The sequence below is a fragment of the Xenopus tropicalis genome, chromosome 2 (assembly GCF_000004195.4).
Source record: "Xenopus tropicalis strain Nigerian chromosome 2, UCB_Xtro_10.0, whole genome shotgun sequence".
Taxonomy (NCBI): Eukaryota; Metazoa; Chordata; class Amphibia; order Anura; family Pipidae; genus Xenopus; species Xenopus tropicalis.
Window position 1 is genome coordinate 21,190,805 of NC_030678.2, and position 16,361 is coordinate 21,207,165.

At 38.6% G+C, this 16,361-nt stretch overlaps 1 protein-coding gene across 2 annotated transcripts in view; it reads right to left on the reverse strand.

The window, feature by feature from the left end:
• The window catches only part of epha6 (EPH receptor A6), a 479,518-nt gene that overhangs the window by 360,015 nt on the left and 103,142 nt on the right, over window positions 1-16,361 (reverse strand). For both annotated transcript variants that reach the window (XM_018091417.2, XM_031896584.1), the window contains exon 3: window positions 2,757-3,420. In XM_018091417.2, the coding sequence (XP_017946906.2) occupies window positions 2,757-3,420 (664 nt within the window). The remainder of the gene's footprint in view (window positions 1-2,756; window positions 3,421-16,361) is intronic.

A 16,361-nucleotide genomic window follows, 5' to 3' on the forward strand; every position in this document is an offset into this window, starting at 1 on the left:
GCAAAACAATCTTATTGGGTTTATTCAATCTTGAAATGATTTTTATCAGATTTAGGTTATGGAGATCCAAATTATGGAAAATTCCCTTATCCGGGAAAATCCCAGGTCCCAAGCATTCTGGATAACAGGTCCCATACCTGTACTGATAATAATTTCCACAAGGTTCAACTCACCTAAATGAATACATAGAAAGAAGGATGTGAAAAACCAATTATATCAGGTATGGTTCAAGAACTATTAGTAAAAATAATCCTAATTTGTTGGAAAAAAAATCTATTAGTGCCCTAGTCTAGGAATGCTTTGGCCTCTATGGAAAATTACAAGCAGCAACAGAATATCTTATTACCAAAACTAACTCTCAAGCTTTCAAATTTGATGTACATCTTTGATAAACAGAGCAGACTGTAGCATCTGATCCTGAAAGAAGCCTTTCCTACTTTATTAAAGAGATTAAAACAGAAACAGAAAGCAACAAATCCTGGCTGGGTCTTAGTAGAAGGTAACATTGAAGGAGAAAAAGAATCAATACTATTATAGTTGCTAATGTGGATCCCCATGCAAGTGTCTAAGCCTCTTACATCAAACCACACAAAATAACTCACACTGATGCAGGGATATAGGTGCTAAGGACAGTGGAGCATTTTCTTCCAATTTAATCCTTGTCCCTGCTTGGGTATTACACCCATTAAGGACATGGTCTATCTAATCTGAAAAATAAGGTAGTAGTTTGAAAGAGGAAAAAAGAATATGTTAAAAACAAGTCCTACTGAAGGGATTTGAAGTATCTCAGGAGTTGCTGGCCACTGTAGCTTATGGAAATAGGCAACCATTAGGCAAAGATAAACCTTAGCTTCAGGGGAATGACAATTAGCCACTGTGACAACTGACGGGATTGGAAGAGAAGTTCTCCCTTAAGGATCAATGTGCCTTGGAACACCCCCAATAACAACAATCACTGATATTAACCCATGGAGATCAAAGGCACAGGTCACTTTTCCAAAGCGATATATTGGGAAAACCAACTGAATTCCAATTTTGGAAAAGCATGTGGGGTATCAAAGTATTCAAAACACCTGCAACTTGTAAATATATGACGGCAGAGAAACATAAGAGGCATAAGGGCTGATTCACTAAAGTGCGCTAAGCGTTATCGCATGCTTTTTTGCGTTAAAATTTACGCGTAAAAAAACGAGCGATTCGCTAAAGTATTATCACATGTGTAAAGTCACATATTGCATGCATTAAATAGCGCGCAACTGAATGCTTTAATTTTACCGCATTGCGTTAATTCTTGCACAGAAATAACACTAACGCATGATTCACAAACACTTAGGGGCACATTTACTAAGACACGAATCCGAACCGAATTGGAAAAATTCCGATTTGAAAACAAACATTTTGTGACTTTTTCGTATTTTTTGCGTTTTTTTCGGCTTCTTTACGACTTTTCGGAAATTGTGGCAACTTTTTCGTTACCAATACGATTAGCGCGAAAAAACGTGAGTTTTTCGTAGCCATTCCGAAAGTTGCGCAAAATCTGCCGATTTTTTCGTAGTGTTAAAACTTGCGCGAAAAGTTGTGCCTTTTTCGTAGCGTTAAAACTTAAAAGGCGCGACGTTTCGTGCAAGTTTTAACGCTACGAAAAAATCGCAACTTTTTGTGCAAGTTTTAATGCTACGAAAAAACGCCAGATTTTGCGCAACTTTCGGAATGGCTACGAAAAACTCGCACAAATCGTATTGGTAACGAAAAAGTCGCGATAATTTTCCGAAAAAATCGCAAAATACCGATCATTACGAAAAAAACGCAATCGGACGCATTCGGCTCGTTCGTGGCTTAGTAAATGTGCCCCTTAGATGCGCTAAATATCGCATTAGTCTGTGCGAAAATTAACAACCTACTTGGGGCAGGCGGTAATTATAGAAAAGTACAGTTAATGAGCTTTTGGCAACACAATATGGACTTTGCAGTGGGATTTATTCAAGTCTGTGTTGGCCCCAGAGTGATGTAGCCTCCAGTTTGCAGGGAAATGGGCATTTTCAAAGAAAGTAGTTTTATGAACGTAATGGTGTGTATGGCTAATATGGCGTGCGCGCAATAAGTAGAGCACGTGCATTAATTAGCTCGCGTGACAAGTAGCGTGCTGCGTTAATTAGTGCGCGTTGCGTCAAATACCACATGAAAATAGTCTTCGCAACTTAAATAACACAAACAGCATCGCGTCTAAATTAACGCAAATACCCTTTTAGTGAATGGTGCGTTAAGCCGCGAAAAATAAGACGCAAATTTTTTTTTACCGCATGCTATAAATAGCGCTCGTTTAATCGAGCTTTAGTGAATCAACCCTAATGTGTCTTGAAACACCCATGGAGATCAAAGGCGCAGGCCACTTTTCCAAAGCGATATACTGGAAAAACCAACTGAATTCCAATTTTTGGAAAAGTATTTTAGGAGATGCATATGTGGTATCAAAGTATTCGAAACACCTGCGACTTGTAAATATAGGACGGTAGAGAAACATAGGAGCCATAGTGTGCATTTACTATGACAGTTTTAGAAAACATTTCAGTCTACAAATGGAGCTTACACAGTAATTTACCCAGTGTGACTGCATCAGCCCAATTGTCTAGTGCAATTACAATGAACATGCTCTTGGCTATATGTAATGATAGAGAGAAGGGATAGCTACAACTCTACTTGAAGAATGTATTGGTCATCTGTAGTATTTATGTTTGCAAAATCCACAGAGCACTTACCGTGGCACGATCCATCCACTTCTTCATATCCAATACTGCAGACACAGCGTCCGAGAGGAACAAGCCAATCGCCATCAGCTCCACAGTACAACTTGGGGGTGTCTCGTTCCTCTGCATACTTTATGCAAGAACCTCGTACTTCCACAAGTGATGAAGAATCAACTCTGGGAATAGTATCTGGAAACATTGCCAAATTTCGCACCATGTAGGGGCATTTTTTATAGTAGACTCTTACCGAGACTAAAGCAATGCAGGCCCCAATATCCTGAAATGCTAGGTAAAATCCTTTCTTGGTGATAGGTCCCACTTCCCGAACCTCTGTGTTAAGTTTTAAAATCCGGTCCCCCAAATCCATCTGTGTAAAACTCTCATCAGCAGCAATGGTGTCGATTTTACTATATTGGGTTGGTTTGAACTTGACGGCATGAGCATCATCTGACTCCATATAGTGCAAATTGAATGTTTCCTTGCACGTTCCCACAACCCAGGGTATGCTGTTACAGTCTCTCAGAGTAAATTTCATCTCCACAAACACTTTCTGTGCTGCATCGCGGGATATCCAGTTTGTTCGAAGCCAATTGTTTTGGTTTGCTTCCATCACATTGCAGACTTGATAAGTATGAATGGGCCGGTTGTATTCATCCATTTCTGTGATGGCATCCCACTGAGAACAAGGAGAATACATGTTATTTGTAAAATACATACACACATATTCTATAAGATATGGCAGATGCTATAGAAGTGTTAGTATTATATATCAAGTACAATTATACTATTCAGCTATGTGACTATAACACTTACTCCTGTTTATAAATGGGTGCAAGCTGCATCTGGGACATTATAGGTGCCACATCCATTGGTGTATACTATACACTCAATAATATAAATATTTATTATATTATAATAATAATAATTAATAAAATACGCTTTCAAAGATGTAGTTAAATAGTGCATATGGGTAGGGATGTAGCGAACCTCAAAAAAAAAAGTTCGCGAACGCGTTCGCGAACTTACGCCAAAAGCGCGAATATTCGCAAACTTTGCGAAGCCCATAGACGTCAATGGGAAGGCAAACTTTAAAACCTAGAAAAGGCATTTCTGGCCAGAAAACTGAAAAAACGCGGCGAACCCAAATTGCGAACATACGCGAAAAGTTCGCTAACTTCCGAACTTGCAAACACCCGATGTTCGCGCGAATTAGTTCGCCGGCGAACAGTTCGCTACATCTCGACATATGGGTGCAAGCATGAAAAGGGAACCCTGTACAGGTATAGGACATGGTATAGGATCAAGAATGCTCGGCATCCAGAATGCTCGGGACCAGGTGTATTCCGGATAAGGAGTCTTTCCATAATGTGGATCTCCATACCTTAAGTCAACTTAAAAAACAATAAAACATGAATTAAACCCAATAGGATTGTTTTGCATCCCATAAGGACTATTTATACATTAGTAGGGATTAATTACAAGGTACTGTTTTATTATTACAGAGAAATTCTGAATTATTTGATTAAAATGGAGTCTATGGGAGACAGGCTTTCAGTAATTCGGAGCTTTCTGGATAATAGGTTTCCAGATAAGGGATCCCATACCTGTACTATAAACTGGTCAATATTGCGGATTGGAGGCACAGTGTATAGGGCTTATTTACATGTTTTTTCCCCATAATGCTGTGTTTTTTCCCACAATATATGTGGACGTTAACGCTTTTGCATTCATAGCTTGTTTAGGTACTAGTACCTTTTATAAATGGTTTTCATACATGCAATGATTGTGTCTATTTTTCTGCAACCTTGCTTGAGTCTGTGATTCCAAACAAGACTTTATTTACAATGGGAGACACAAGCAATATAGCAGTATAGGTATAGGACCCATTATCCAGAATGCTCGGGACCAAGAGTATCCCGGATAAGGGGTCTTTCTGTAATTGGATCTCCATACCATAACTCTACTAAAAAATTAATAAAACATTAATTAAACCAAATAGGATCGTTTTGCATCCAATAAGGATTTTTTATATCTAAGTTGGAATCAAGTACAGGTACTGTTTTATTATTACAGAGAAAAGGGAATCATTTAACCATTAAATAAACCCAATAGGGCTGTTCTGCCCCCAATAAGGGGTAATTATATCTTAGTTGGGATCAAGTACAGGTACTGTTTTATTATTACAGAGAAAAGGGAATCATTTAACCATTAAATAAACCCAATAGGGCTGTTCTGCCCCCAATAAGGGGTAATTATATCTTAGTTGGGATCAAGTACAGGTACTGTTTTATTATTACAGAGAAAAGGGAATCATTTAACCATTAAATAAACCCAATAGGACTGTTCTGCCCCCAATAAGGGGTAATTATATCTTAGTTGGGATCAAGTACAAGTACTGTTTTATTATTACAGAGAAAAGGGAATCATTTAACCATTAAATAAACCCAATAGGGCTGTTCTGCCCCCAATAAGGGGTAATTATAAAATTCTGAATTATTTGATTAAAATGGAGTCTATGGGAGACGGGCTTTCCGTAATTTGGAGCTTTCTGGATAACAGGTTTCAGGATAAGGGATCCCATACCTGTAGTATAGCAATAGATAAAATATATCATTTTACTATATAACTTAGCCAGCAATCTTTGCCCTTCTCTCTCCAAGTCTCAAGTCCTCTCTCTCCTATCTCCGCCTCAAGTCCACAGATTAACAATCCACTCTATTATAAAAGTACTACATTAAGTCCTATTGGTAAATGTTGGTTAAAATCACAAGTAACTATATCTATGTTTTTTAGAAATTTGTTTTTGACAAGGGATACTATTTTCTGCTCATATGAGGTGGGCACAATCTTATATTTTTAAAACTAATATAACATAGAAAACTGTTAGAAAGAGATAACCAAAAGAAGAAATAGTGAAAATATAAATCATATATTTTTTCAGCTTCGTGGGTAAGTCAGTTCCGAGTCACTTATCTCGAGCACCCGAGGAAATGTCACCGTTGCTCAGAAAGTTGTTCTAACTGTTCACAGATGTCGAAATTGCAGTGACCTTAGCACTAAGAGAGAATGATTTAGTAATGGTTTAGGAGTCATTGGGGCCCATTTATCAGATTATAGTCTCAACAGAGCCACTTCCATGAAGATAACCAGAGCTATAATACTAAATTGATTCTAAGAAGCAACAAGTTTTCCAACAGTCAAAAAATATTTTGAGCCTTGGCATGTTTGCCGATCATTTTTACATAATTTCTTAATTTGATCAATGAGTTAACCACAGTTAAACCTAATACAGGTATGGGACCCCTTATCCAGAATGCTCGGGACCTGGGGTTTTCCGGATAAGGTTTTTTCCGTAATTCGGATCTCCTACCTTAATAAAATTATTTAGAAGTAATTAAACCCAATAGGATTGTTTTTGGCTCCAATAAGGATTAATTATATCTTAGTTGGGATCAAGTACAGGTACTGTTTTATTATTACAGAGAAAAGGGAATCATTTAACCATTAAATAAACCCAATAGGGCTGTTCTGCCCCCAATAAGGGGTAATTATATCTTAGTTGGGATCAAGTACAGGTACTGTTTTATTATTACAGAGAAAAGGGAATCATTTAACCATTAAATAAACCCAATAGGGCTGTTCTGCCCCCAATAAGGGGTAATTATAACTTAGTTGGGATCAAGTACAGGTACTGTTTTATTATTACAGAGAAAAGGGAATCATTTAACCATTAAATAAACCCAATAGGGCTGTTCTGCCCCCAATAAGGGGTAATTATGTCTTAGTTGGGATCAAGTACAGGTACTGTTTTTTTATTACAGAGAAAAAGGAAATCATTTTTAAAAATGTGAATTATTTGATTAAAATGGAGTCTATGGGAGATGGCCTTTCTGTAATTCGGAACTTTCTGGATATTGGGTTTCCAGATAAGGGGTCTGATAAGTGTACTTATAATAATTTCCACAAGGTTCAACTCACCTAAATGAATTCACTGAAAGAAGGATGTGAAAGAGCAATTATATCAGGTATGGTTACAGAACTATTAGTAAAAATAATCCTAATTTGTTAGAAAAAAAAATCTATTAGCGCCCTAGTCTAGGAATGCTTTGGCCTCTATGGAAAATTACAAGCAGGAACAGAATATCTTATTACCAAAACTAACTCTCAAACTTTGTTTTATTATTACAGAGAAAAAGGAAATCATTTTTAAAAATGTGAATTATTTGATTAAAATGGAGTCTATGGGAGATGGCCTTTCGGTAATTCAGAACTTTCTGGATAATGGGTTTCCAGATAAGGGGTCTGATACCTGTCCAGTCTATGGTTTATCTTCTCACTGAGACTACTTGTATATTATAAGCTGTGGGAAAGGCTCGGCAGAGCATAGTGCGGATCCTGTGGTTGTTCTACTTCCTAATTAGATTTGTGTGGGTTTGTATGAGTGGTAACTTTGAAGGAGAAAGTTTTTGTACTTAAGAATTAAGAGAGAAAGGTTGAGAAACTGAAGCAAAAAGGGAGCAAATAAGTAATAAATCTCACCTTAAACTTTAAGAGGCTCTTTATCTAACTGCATATAAGTCATTTGAGATACATGAAGGCATCCAGGGCATGGTGGATTTGGTTAGCTAGTCAGATTTATTCAGGTCAATGTTGTGGTACCACGCAGCGTTCATTCTTAGGGACACAATTATTGTGTTATTACCCCATTTGTTGAAGAAGCTGCCCTGTGTGGTACCAAAACATTGACCTGGATACTGTGGCTTTTGTTAAGAAATCTCAGCATGCCCCGGAATTGTTGGTGCATATTCATTAGCGCTTTAGAGAAACAAGAATGCACTTGAGGTGATCTAACGTTCTTTTGTTTCACATTTCATTTAGGTTGTTAACCAGAAAATGATGTGATAACTGTTTCTGCATCTGTAAAATACTCTCAGTGGAAAAAAAGTGGAATACTGACTAAAGAAATGATCATTTGCGAGAGAAGCAATTTGCTAGGTGAAAAATATCTTGTTATGAGCTGTAATTGAGCCAGGGCATTCTAACAGACTTGCATCAATCATTTAGCCTTGATAGTGGCACAGCAATAATATGAATCTAATGGGGTTCTATAATAAATGGTGCTACAGGTCTAATACCCATAGCAACTTACCAGCAGGTAGAATTTGCTTGTCACCTGTTTGAAAGCACACGTTGTATTGGTAGAAACCTGGGCAAACTTTTATTACCTATTAGGCTAAGCATAATCAGTCCTTCTATAAGGTCTTCTCCAATTGTAGGCAAACATCAAGGTCAAGATCAGGTATTGGGAAGACTTTTGCTTACTTAGTATTTGATCCTGAAAACAATACAGGTATGGGACCTGTTATGAACGTCCTTCTGTAATTTGCTTCTCCATACTTTGTCTACTAAAAAAACATTTAAACATTAAATAAACCCAATAGGATTGTTTTGCCTATTATATCTTGGTTGGGATCAAGTACATTGTTTTATTATTACAGAAAAAAATTAAATCATTTTAAAGAATTTGAATCATTTTATTATAATAGACTTTATGGGAGATGATCTTCCCATAATTTAGAGCTTTCTGGATAACATGTTTCAAGATAAAAGCTCACATACCTGTATATATATTTTTTTTATCAGAAAAACAATGGGGCTGTCAGGACTAAGATATGTCTCTTTAAAATGATAAAGTTAATCATGCATTCTGCCTTCCTCTAGTCACAGAAAAGACTAAGGATGGTATTTCGTTAGTTAATCCATTCCCATTTGATTTATTTAACATGAAAACAAATATTATATGAAAATGAAGCCTTTTTCTAATTTAAGAAAGGCCTGAGAGCTGTAGTCCAGTAGCGCTGAGTATAAAAGCAACACATTTAGATTTCCCTTTGACCGATGGCCACCTAATGAAAGAAGATCCAAGAATTCCAGTCTTGGTGCTGATGTGTCCAACCATGATCTTTGTTCTTGCAATTGGTGCCAAAGATATTAAACACTTATACTGTAGCATGAAACACCTACACAGGATTATGTCAGAGAGACAGAAAATGCTATTGCACCTGGCATTATATTTGGACAGCCTACATTGGAGAAGCTGGGGAGTACAATGGACCAGTTCATTGGGGGAAAATCTATAATAATGTTACATTTTCCAAGTCTAAAAGGTGTTACTGACTCAGCTTATGGTTCAAGTTGCCATTGTATGATCACAGCCTTCCTCATAATGACTTAGTAGTGCAGGGATCCCCAACCTTTTATACCCGTAAGCCACATTCAAATGGAAAAAGTGTTGGGGAGCAACACAAGCATGGAAAATGTTTCTGGGGGTGCAAATAAGAGCTATAATTGGCTATTTGGTAGCCTACAGAAGGCTCTGTTTGGCATTATACTTGGTTTTTATGCAATCAAAACTTGCCTCCTTCCCAGAAATTCAAAAATGGGCAGCTACTTTGAGGCCACTGGGAGCAACTTCCAAGGGGTTGGAGAGCAACATGTTGCTCACGAACCACTGGTTGGGGATCACTGCAGTAGTGGGTATTATTGGGTCTAATTGAAAATATGCTCAACGTTGCATTTGAAAATCTGAGCAACACCGCCAATATGTTGCATTCAAGTACTTTTTAAGATCTCAGCCAACAACATTCTCTTTATCGGCATCCTTTTCCCAAGCACTTGCAATGTCAGCTTCCAATTGTTCCATTGCAAAATGCATGAGCATGCTGAAAAAATATGAATATGACAAATCACATCGGAGATCTTACAGCTCCGGAGTGTTGTTTGCTAAGGCTTCCTCTGAAATTACTGCCCTTTACAGTAATATCATTTGTTCTCAAATGAACTCTAAATAGATATAAACACATTCTGGTTTTATACAAGACTGCATTCTGCCATTCCTGTGGGTATCCTAAGTGTTCCTCGTGGCACAAAGATGATAGGTTCATTAAGGGATCACTTTGCCCTTGTTCTTTATATCTTCAAGAAAATAGAGTCCTGATTCTGTTAAAGGTAAGCTGATAATAGTGCTCTTCATGGTCAGAATGTATTTCTATTCTGATTTACTATTTTTTCAGCTTTCTGAATCCATGCAGAGAGCTTGAATCTTTTTTTTTTTTTTGGTTCGATCCATTCTCATTCCCATTAATAATAGTAATACAAGTCATACATCTTGTATCACATAACAGTGGAAGGAAGCATCTAAAAGCCCATAATAGTATTACAATTAAAAGTACACAGCTGCCTTGATAATGCTATGAAACTGTAATATCGTAGGAGGAAGGAGATCTTGTTCCGTACCCTAAACCCGTAGGGGAAAGAAGAGGAGTGAGGTCTCAGCAGAACTTATGACATCAATATACCAGCAAAACCTTTTAGAATGTATTTAATATCATTACAGAGTGATAGCTGCACAAACCGTTCCCAGTATTTCAGATCAGCAAGATACATGTTCACTATGTTTGCCATTAAACCAGTGTTGCTTTAAATAAAAACAGGTTTTACAAATGAAACTAAATGGCGCTCTGCATAATGAAAGTGCCAACTCCAGCAATTGTTGCACGTTGTCATACACATTGTCAAATACAAAACACACTTGAAAACAAACAAGACTAGCAGGTTCCAATTTGCAAAGTAGAAATAAATGTTTAAAGATGAGCTCTGTAAAAAGTAAGACATTTTACCAATTTTAATTCGGGGTCCCTGTATATTATTATTATTATTATTAACATTTATTTATAAAGCGCCAACATATTCCGCAGCGCTGTACAATAAGTGGGTTACATACATTGGACATACAGAGTAACATATAAAGCAATCAATAACCGATACAAGAGGTGAAGAGGGCCCTGCCCAAAAGAGCTTACAATCTACAAGGAGAAAGGGTTGAGACACAAGGTGTGGGAATGGGCATGACAGAGTTTGGAGAGGTGTGGCACAGGGTATAGCAACTGCTAGGGGCAAATTATTTAAAAAAATATGTATGAAGATTTGAGATCACAATTTTCTGTGATTCAATGTGTTTCAATTAAACAGAAGCAAAAAAACCACAAAATTGCTTACAATTTCATTCATTTTGAACTAGATATAGCAATTGAAAAAAACCTAGAAAACTGGAATGGAAAAAAAGCTAAAGCCTGGCTAGCATCTATAAAAGTTAATGGAAGTTGTATTTTCAGAAGTAAGCTATTTCATTGAGTTTTGTTTTTTTTTAACAAATGGAGAAAATAAATTAAACATCACCATTTCTGCTTTGATCTAGTTTTGTGAAATTAAGGCAACTGAGTTTTTAAAATTCATGTTTCTCTATAAAAATGCAAGCAGTCAAGAAAAAACCATGATTGTAAAAAAAAATCTTTTTTTTTTTTAGACAAAAACATGAATTTTAAAATGCATAAATTTGCCTTCTAACTCATTTGACTGACTAAATGTTATACTATATATTGTAGATAATACAGTAGCCTATGTTACAGCTCTGCTTAATGGAATACATAAGGCAAATCCTGCCATCAAATTATTATTAGCGTACCTTCTCTTAACATTGGTGATCCGGATTATAGTCGCAAAATATATTTTCAGTCATTTATTTTCATAAAGTGGAAACGAAGGGAAATATAATATATATATATATAATAGAAATCATAAATGAAAGAACTCTGCACACTGATCAAATACTGAAGGCTAGAAAATGATATGAATACAAAACTAAATGCAAGAGACAGGTCCTAAGGATCTAGTATTTGACTCCTTTGTCATTGAGTGTAGCATCTCTGTTAATTTGCCAATGGCACAAAATGATGGAAAGTAAAAGGTTCCAACACTATAAAGCCCCATGGGACCTCAATGTGTAAATTAATACATTCAGTGGTGTCATCAACTAATTGATGTAGAGAAGATTATTGAAATGCATAGTTGGTGTTCTCATGTTTTACATAAGAAGGTCTAAGGTTTAATGTCCTTTACTCATTGTTTACCTATGCTTTTATTTGTTTACTGACCCTAAAGAGGCATTCAAAATATATATAAATAACCTTGCCAAAATGATGTTAATAAGGCTTATGCAGAATACTCATGATACAGTGGACAACTGGAGGAATGATTGTCTATTTCGGTTCTGCATTTACAATTTCAATGTTGTGCACCCCGGAAAACAAATCTATAGAACTAAAAGGGTGCACTAATAAGATATGTAAGTACAGTATATAATACATATTATATACAGTGAGGAACATAAGTATTTGAACACCCTGCGATTTTGCAAATTCTCCCACTTAGAAATCATGGAGGGGTCTGAAATTCACATTGTAGGTGCATTCCCACTGTGAGGGGCAATTGCCAAGCAGCTTGGTGAAAATAGATCAACTGTCAGAGCAATTGTTAGAAAATGGAAGAGGCTAAAGACGACTGTCAGTCTCCCTAGGATCTCACCTTGTGGGGTATCACTGATGATAAGAATGGTGAGAAATCAGCCCAGAACTACAAGGCAGGAGCTGGTCAATGACATGAAGAGAGCTGGGACCACAGTTTCTGTCAGTCACTGTCGGTAGAACACTACGCCGTCATGGTTTCAAATCAAGCATTGCACGGAAGGTTCCCCTGCTCAAGTCATCACATGTCCAGGCCCGTCTGAAGTTTGCCAGTAACCATCTGGATGATCCAGAGGAGGCATGGGAGAAATTCATGCGGTCAGATGAGACCAAAGTAGAACTTTTTGGTCTAAACTTCACTCAACGTGTTTGGAGGAAAAAATAAGGATGAGTTGCATTTCAAGAACGCCATCCCTACTGTGAATTATGGGGGTGGTAACATCATGCTTTGGGGGTGCTTTTCTGTGAAGGGGACAGGACGACTGCACAGTATTAAGGAGAGGATGAATGGGGCCATGTATTGTGAGATTTTGAGCTCCTTCCCTCAGTCAGAGCATTGAAGATGGGTCGTGGCTGGGTCTTCCAACATGACAATGACCTGAAGCACACAGCCAGGATAACCAAGGAGTGGCTCCGTAAGAGGCATATCAAGGTTCTGGAGTGGCCTAGCCAGTTTCCACACCTAAATCCAATAGAAAATCTTTGGAGGGAGCTGAAACTCTGTGTTGCTTAGCGACAGCCCCGAAACCTGACAGATCTAGAGGAGACCTGTGTGGAGGACAAAATCCCTGTTGCAGTGTGTGCAAACCTGGTCAAGAACTACAGGAAACATTTGACCTCTGTAATTGCAAAAAAAGGCTTCGTTAGCAAATATTAACACTGATTTTCTCAGGTGTTCAAATGCCTATGTGCAGCAGTGCAATGCAAATATATTCTTTAAAAATCATACAATGTGATTTCCTGAATTTTTTTGTTTAAATGCTGTCTCTCACAGTGGGAATGCACCTACAATGTGAGTTTCAGACCCCTCCATGATTTCTAAGTGGGAGAACTTGCAAAATCGCAGGGTGTTCAAATACTTATGTTCCTCACTGTATGTGGTGTGTGTAACTATTGTGTTTATTGCAAATGAAGAATATAACAATGATTGTTGCCTACAGGCTGCTAAGATCACAACATGGAAACTGTGCTTTACTATAAAACGCGTAAGGAGGGTGGAGGACGGGGACCATGTGGTAACTGGTCATATTAGCTGTGTTATTCTAAATCCTTTGCTGCTCTAATAGTTGGGCATGTAGCCTTTGATATTTGGAATGTTCTAATGCTAATTGCCAACAGGTTCCTCTATGATCAGCCTTCTGTAGCCCTAATGACTGGAGTTTTGCTCTGTTCATGACAACTTCAAAGTTGGTTACACGCAGAAGAAAACGATATTTCAGCCGGCGCTCGTACATCTGTGAAACCTCCATTTTACTACATGATTAAATTGGTACAAATGCGCGTTGCTAACTCCAAGGCAGACATAGTGACATACACCATTATTTTCACTACATGAGAAAAATATACGTGAAATAACCATATTTCTTTATTACAACGCACATTTTTTTTTCCAGGCAATACTCCCCCTCACAATACTAGAGTTCTTCAATCACTCTTTTGTCAGACTTGGAAACTGCAGCACAGATAACAATATAAATTAAGCCTGTGGCAATACATTTTGAACAACCTTTCAGATGTGTTCTGCATGATTTTAATTGCTAATGCAAAATGATATCATAATCAGCCGCACATCTGCTCGTAAACAGAATTTAAAATGCCAGATTGCTTAAGTTCAGGGCTGTAAACTCCATGGATAACATTAGTAACCTTTTGGGCAGTGCAATGCTAGGCTTGCAGGGAACATTTCATTAAATGAATAATATACGCACATATATTTTTGGTGGAGTCCAGAGATGAGACCAGAGCAATTCAAAGGAAGTTTTTAATTAACTAAAACTGAGGAAGATGTGGTCTTTCCTTGGCTAAATTACTTTGGTGGCATTTTAAGAATTTAATGTTACTTTTTTTTGAAAATCTAAAGTGGCTTAATGCCAAGATTTGCATGTGTATGATATTTATTGTGCCTTATGTCTTAACTAACCGTCTGAGAAGAACTTCGTAAAAGTGATTTATTTTAAACATTAGTGGAAAACTGCGAACTTTGCTTGACATATATATATATACATTCTATATATATACTGTATATTAGCAGAAAAATACAGTTTGAGAAATATGCCAATAAGCATTCCATTTAAGTGTGTCCATATTTGGAAAATGAATTACTAAAGTTAATGTTACGAATCTGGCAATCTACTAATTTATTTCCAGGTTATTATCTCCACTGCTTAAGGCATCGCATTGACCTATTCTTGCTGTCTAACAACCACTGCTACTATAGGCACCATCTCTCCCTACTATACCTGCTATCCCACAGCCCCAGTCCCTTCCCAGAGGCTATTATCCCACTGCTACTATAGGCACCATCTCTCCCTACTATACCTGCTATCCCACAGCCCCAGTCCCTTCCCAGAGGCTATTATCCCCCCACTGCTACTATAGGCCCATCTCTCCCTACTATACCTGCTATCCCACAGCCCCAGTCCCTTCCCAGAGGCTATTATCCCCCCACTGCTACTATAGGCACCATCTCTCCCTACTATACCTGCTATCCCACAGCCACAGTCCTTCCCAGAGGCTATTATCCCACTGTTACTATAGGCACCATCTCTCCCTACTATACCTGCTATCCCACAGCCCCAGTCCCTTCCCAGAGGCTATTATCCCCCCACTGCTACTATAGGCACCATCTCTCCCTACTATACCTGCTATCCCACAGCCCCAGTCCCTTCCAGAGGCTATTATCCCCCCACTGCTACTATAGGCCCATCTCTCCCTACTATACCTGCTATCCACAGCCCCAGTCCCTTCCCAGAGGCTATTATCCCCCACTGCTACTATAGGCACCATCTCTCCCTACTATACCTGCTATCCACAGCGCCCATTCTCTTCCCAGAGGCTATTATCCCCCACTGCTACTATAGGCACCATCTCTCCCTACTATACCTGCTATCCCACAGCCCCATTCTCTTCCCAGAGGGCTATTATCCCCCCACTACTACTATAGGCACCATCTCTCCCTACTATACCTGCTATCCCACAGCCCCAGTCCCTTCCCAGAGGCTATTATCCCCCCACTGCTACTATAGACCCATCTCTCCCTACTATACCTGCTATCCCACAGCCCCATTCTCTTCCCAGAGGCTATTATCCCCCACTGCTACTATAGGCACCATCTCTCCCTACTATACCTGCTATCCCACAGCCCCAGTCCCTTCCCAGAGGCTATTATCCCCCACTGCTACTATAGGCACCATCTCTCCTTACTATACCTGCAATCCCACAATTCCTTTCCAGAAGCTATTATATCTTCTGTTACTATAGGCACCATCTCTCTTTACAATGACTAATGCTTTAGAACACTAGCTAAATGTGCCCTAATTCATCTGGGGGGGTGGCTCTATACCTTTTTGCCTAGAAGGGAAACTGATATTGCTGTGAAGCACGTTTTTCTGTTTTCCTATTGACACTGACTAATGCTTAGAACTGCTGTCAACGGCGCACGCGGCCCATGCGGCCGCGATCTGTGTGGCCCCCCTTCTGGCTCTAGCTTACCTTGAGAAGCATAAAGGTATCAATACTGAGATTAACTGGCCTCGCATGATTCTCACCTAATTCAGGCGTACCTCTGTATTGTTTATGTCCCTGTGTTTCACACCTTTTATATCGCATTTTCACCCTGCAGTGTCAACTCAGGCTATTAACACCCATTGTTCACTTCTTCAACTTCAACATAGTACTGTAGGAGAGTATGCACATCAGCACATGGCAGGAGTATGCACACAGTCAGGAGCAGCAAGATGCAATACTAGGAGGCAGGTATGGACACAGAGCAGCATAGAAGCAGAGTATGGCACAGAACAGGCAGGTAGGAGGCAATATGAAACAAGGCAGCATAGGGAAGCAGAGTATGGCCACACAAGGGGAGACAGCAGAGTACACACACAGACACATGGACAGCAATGCTGCCGTGGTGCCATACTCTGCTTGCCTAATGCTTTGTGGAGGGAACCTGCGGGGTTTGTTGGGAGTTTGTTAGCAGTGGAATACATTAAATGGCCCTAGGTGTGTAATTATGTACTGGTGCTCGCTATCCACA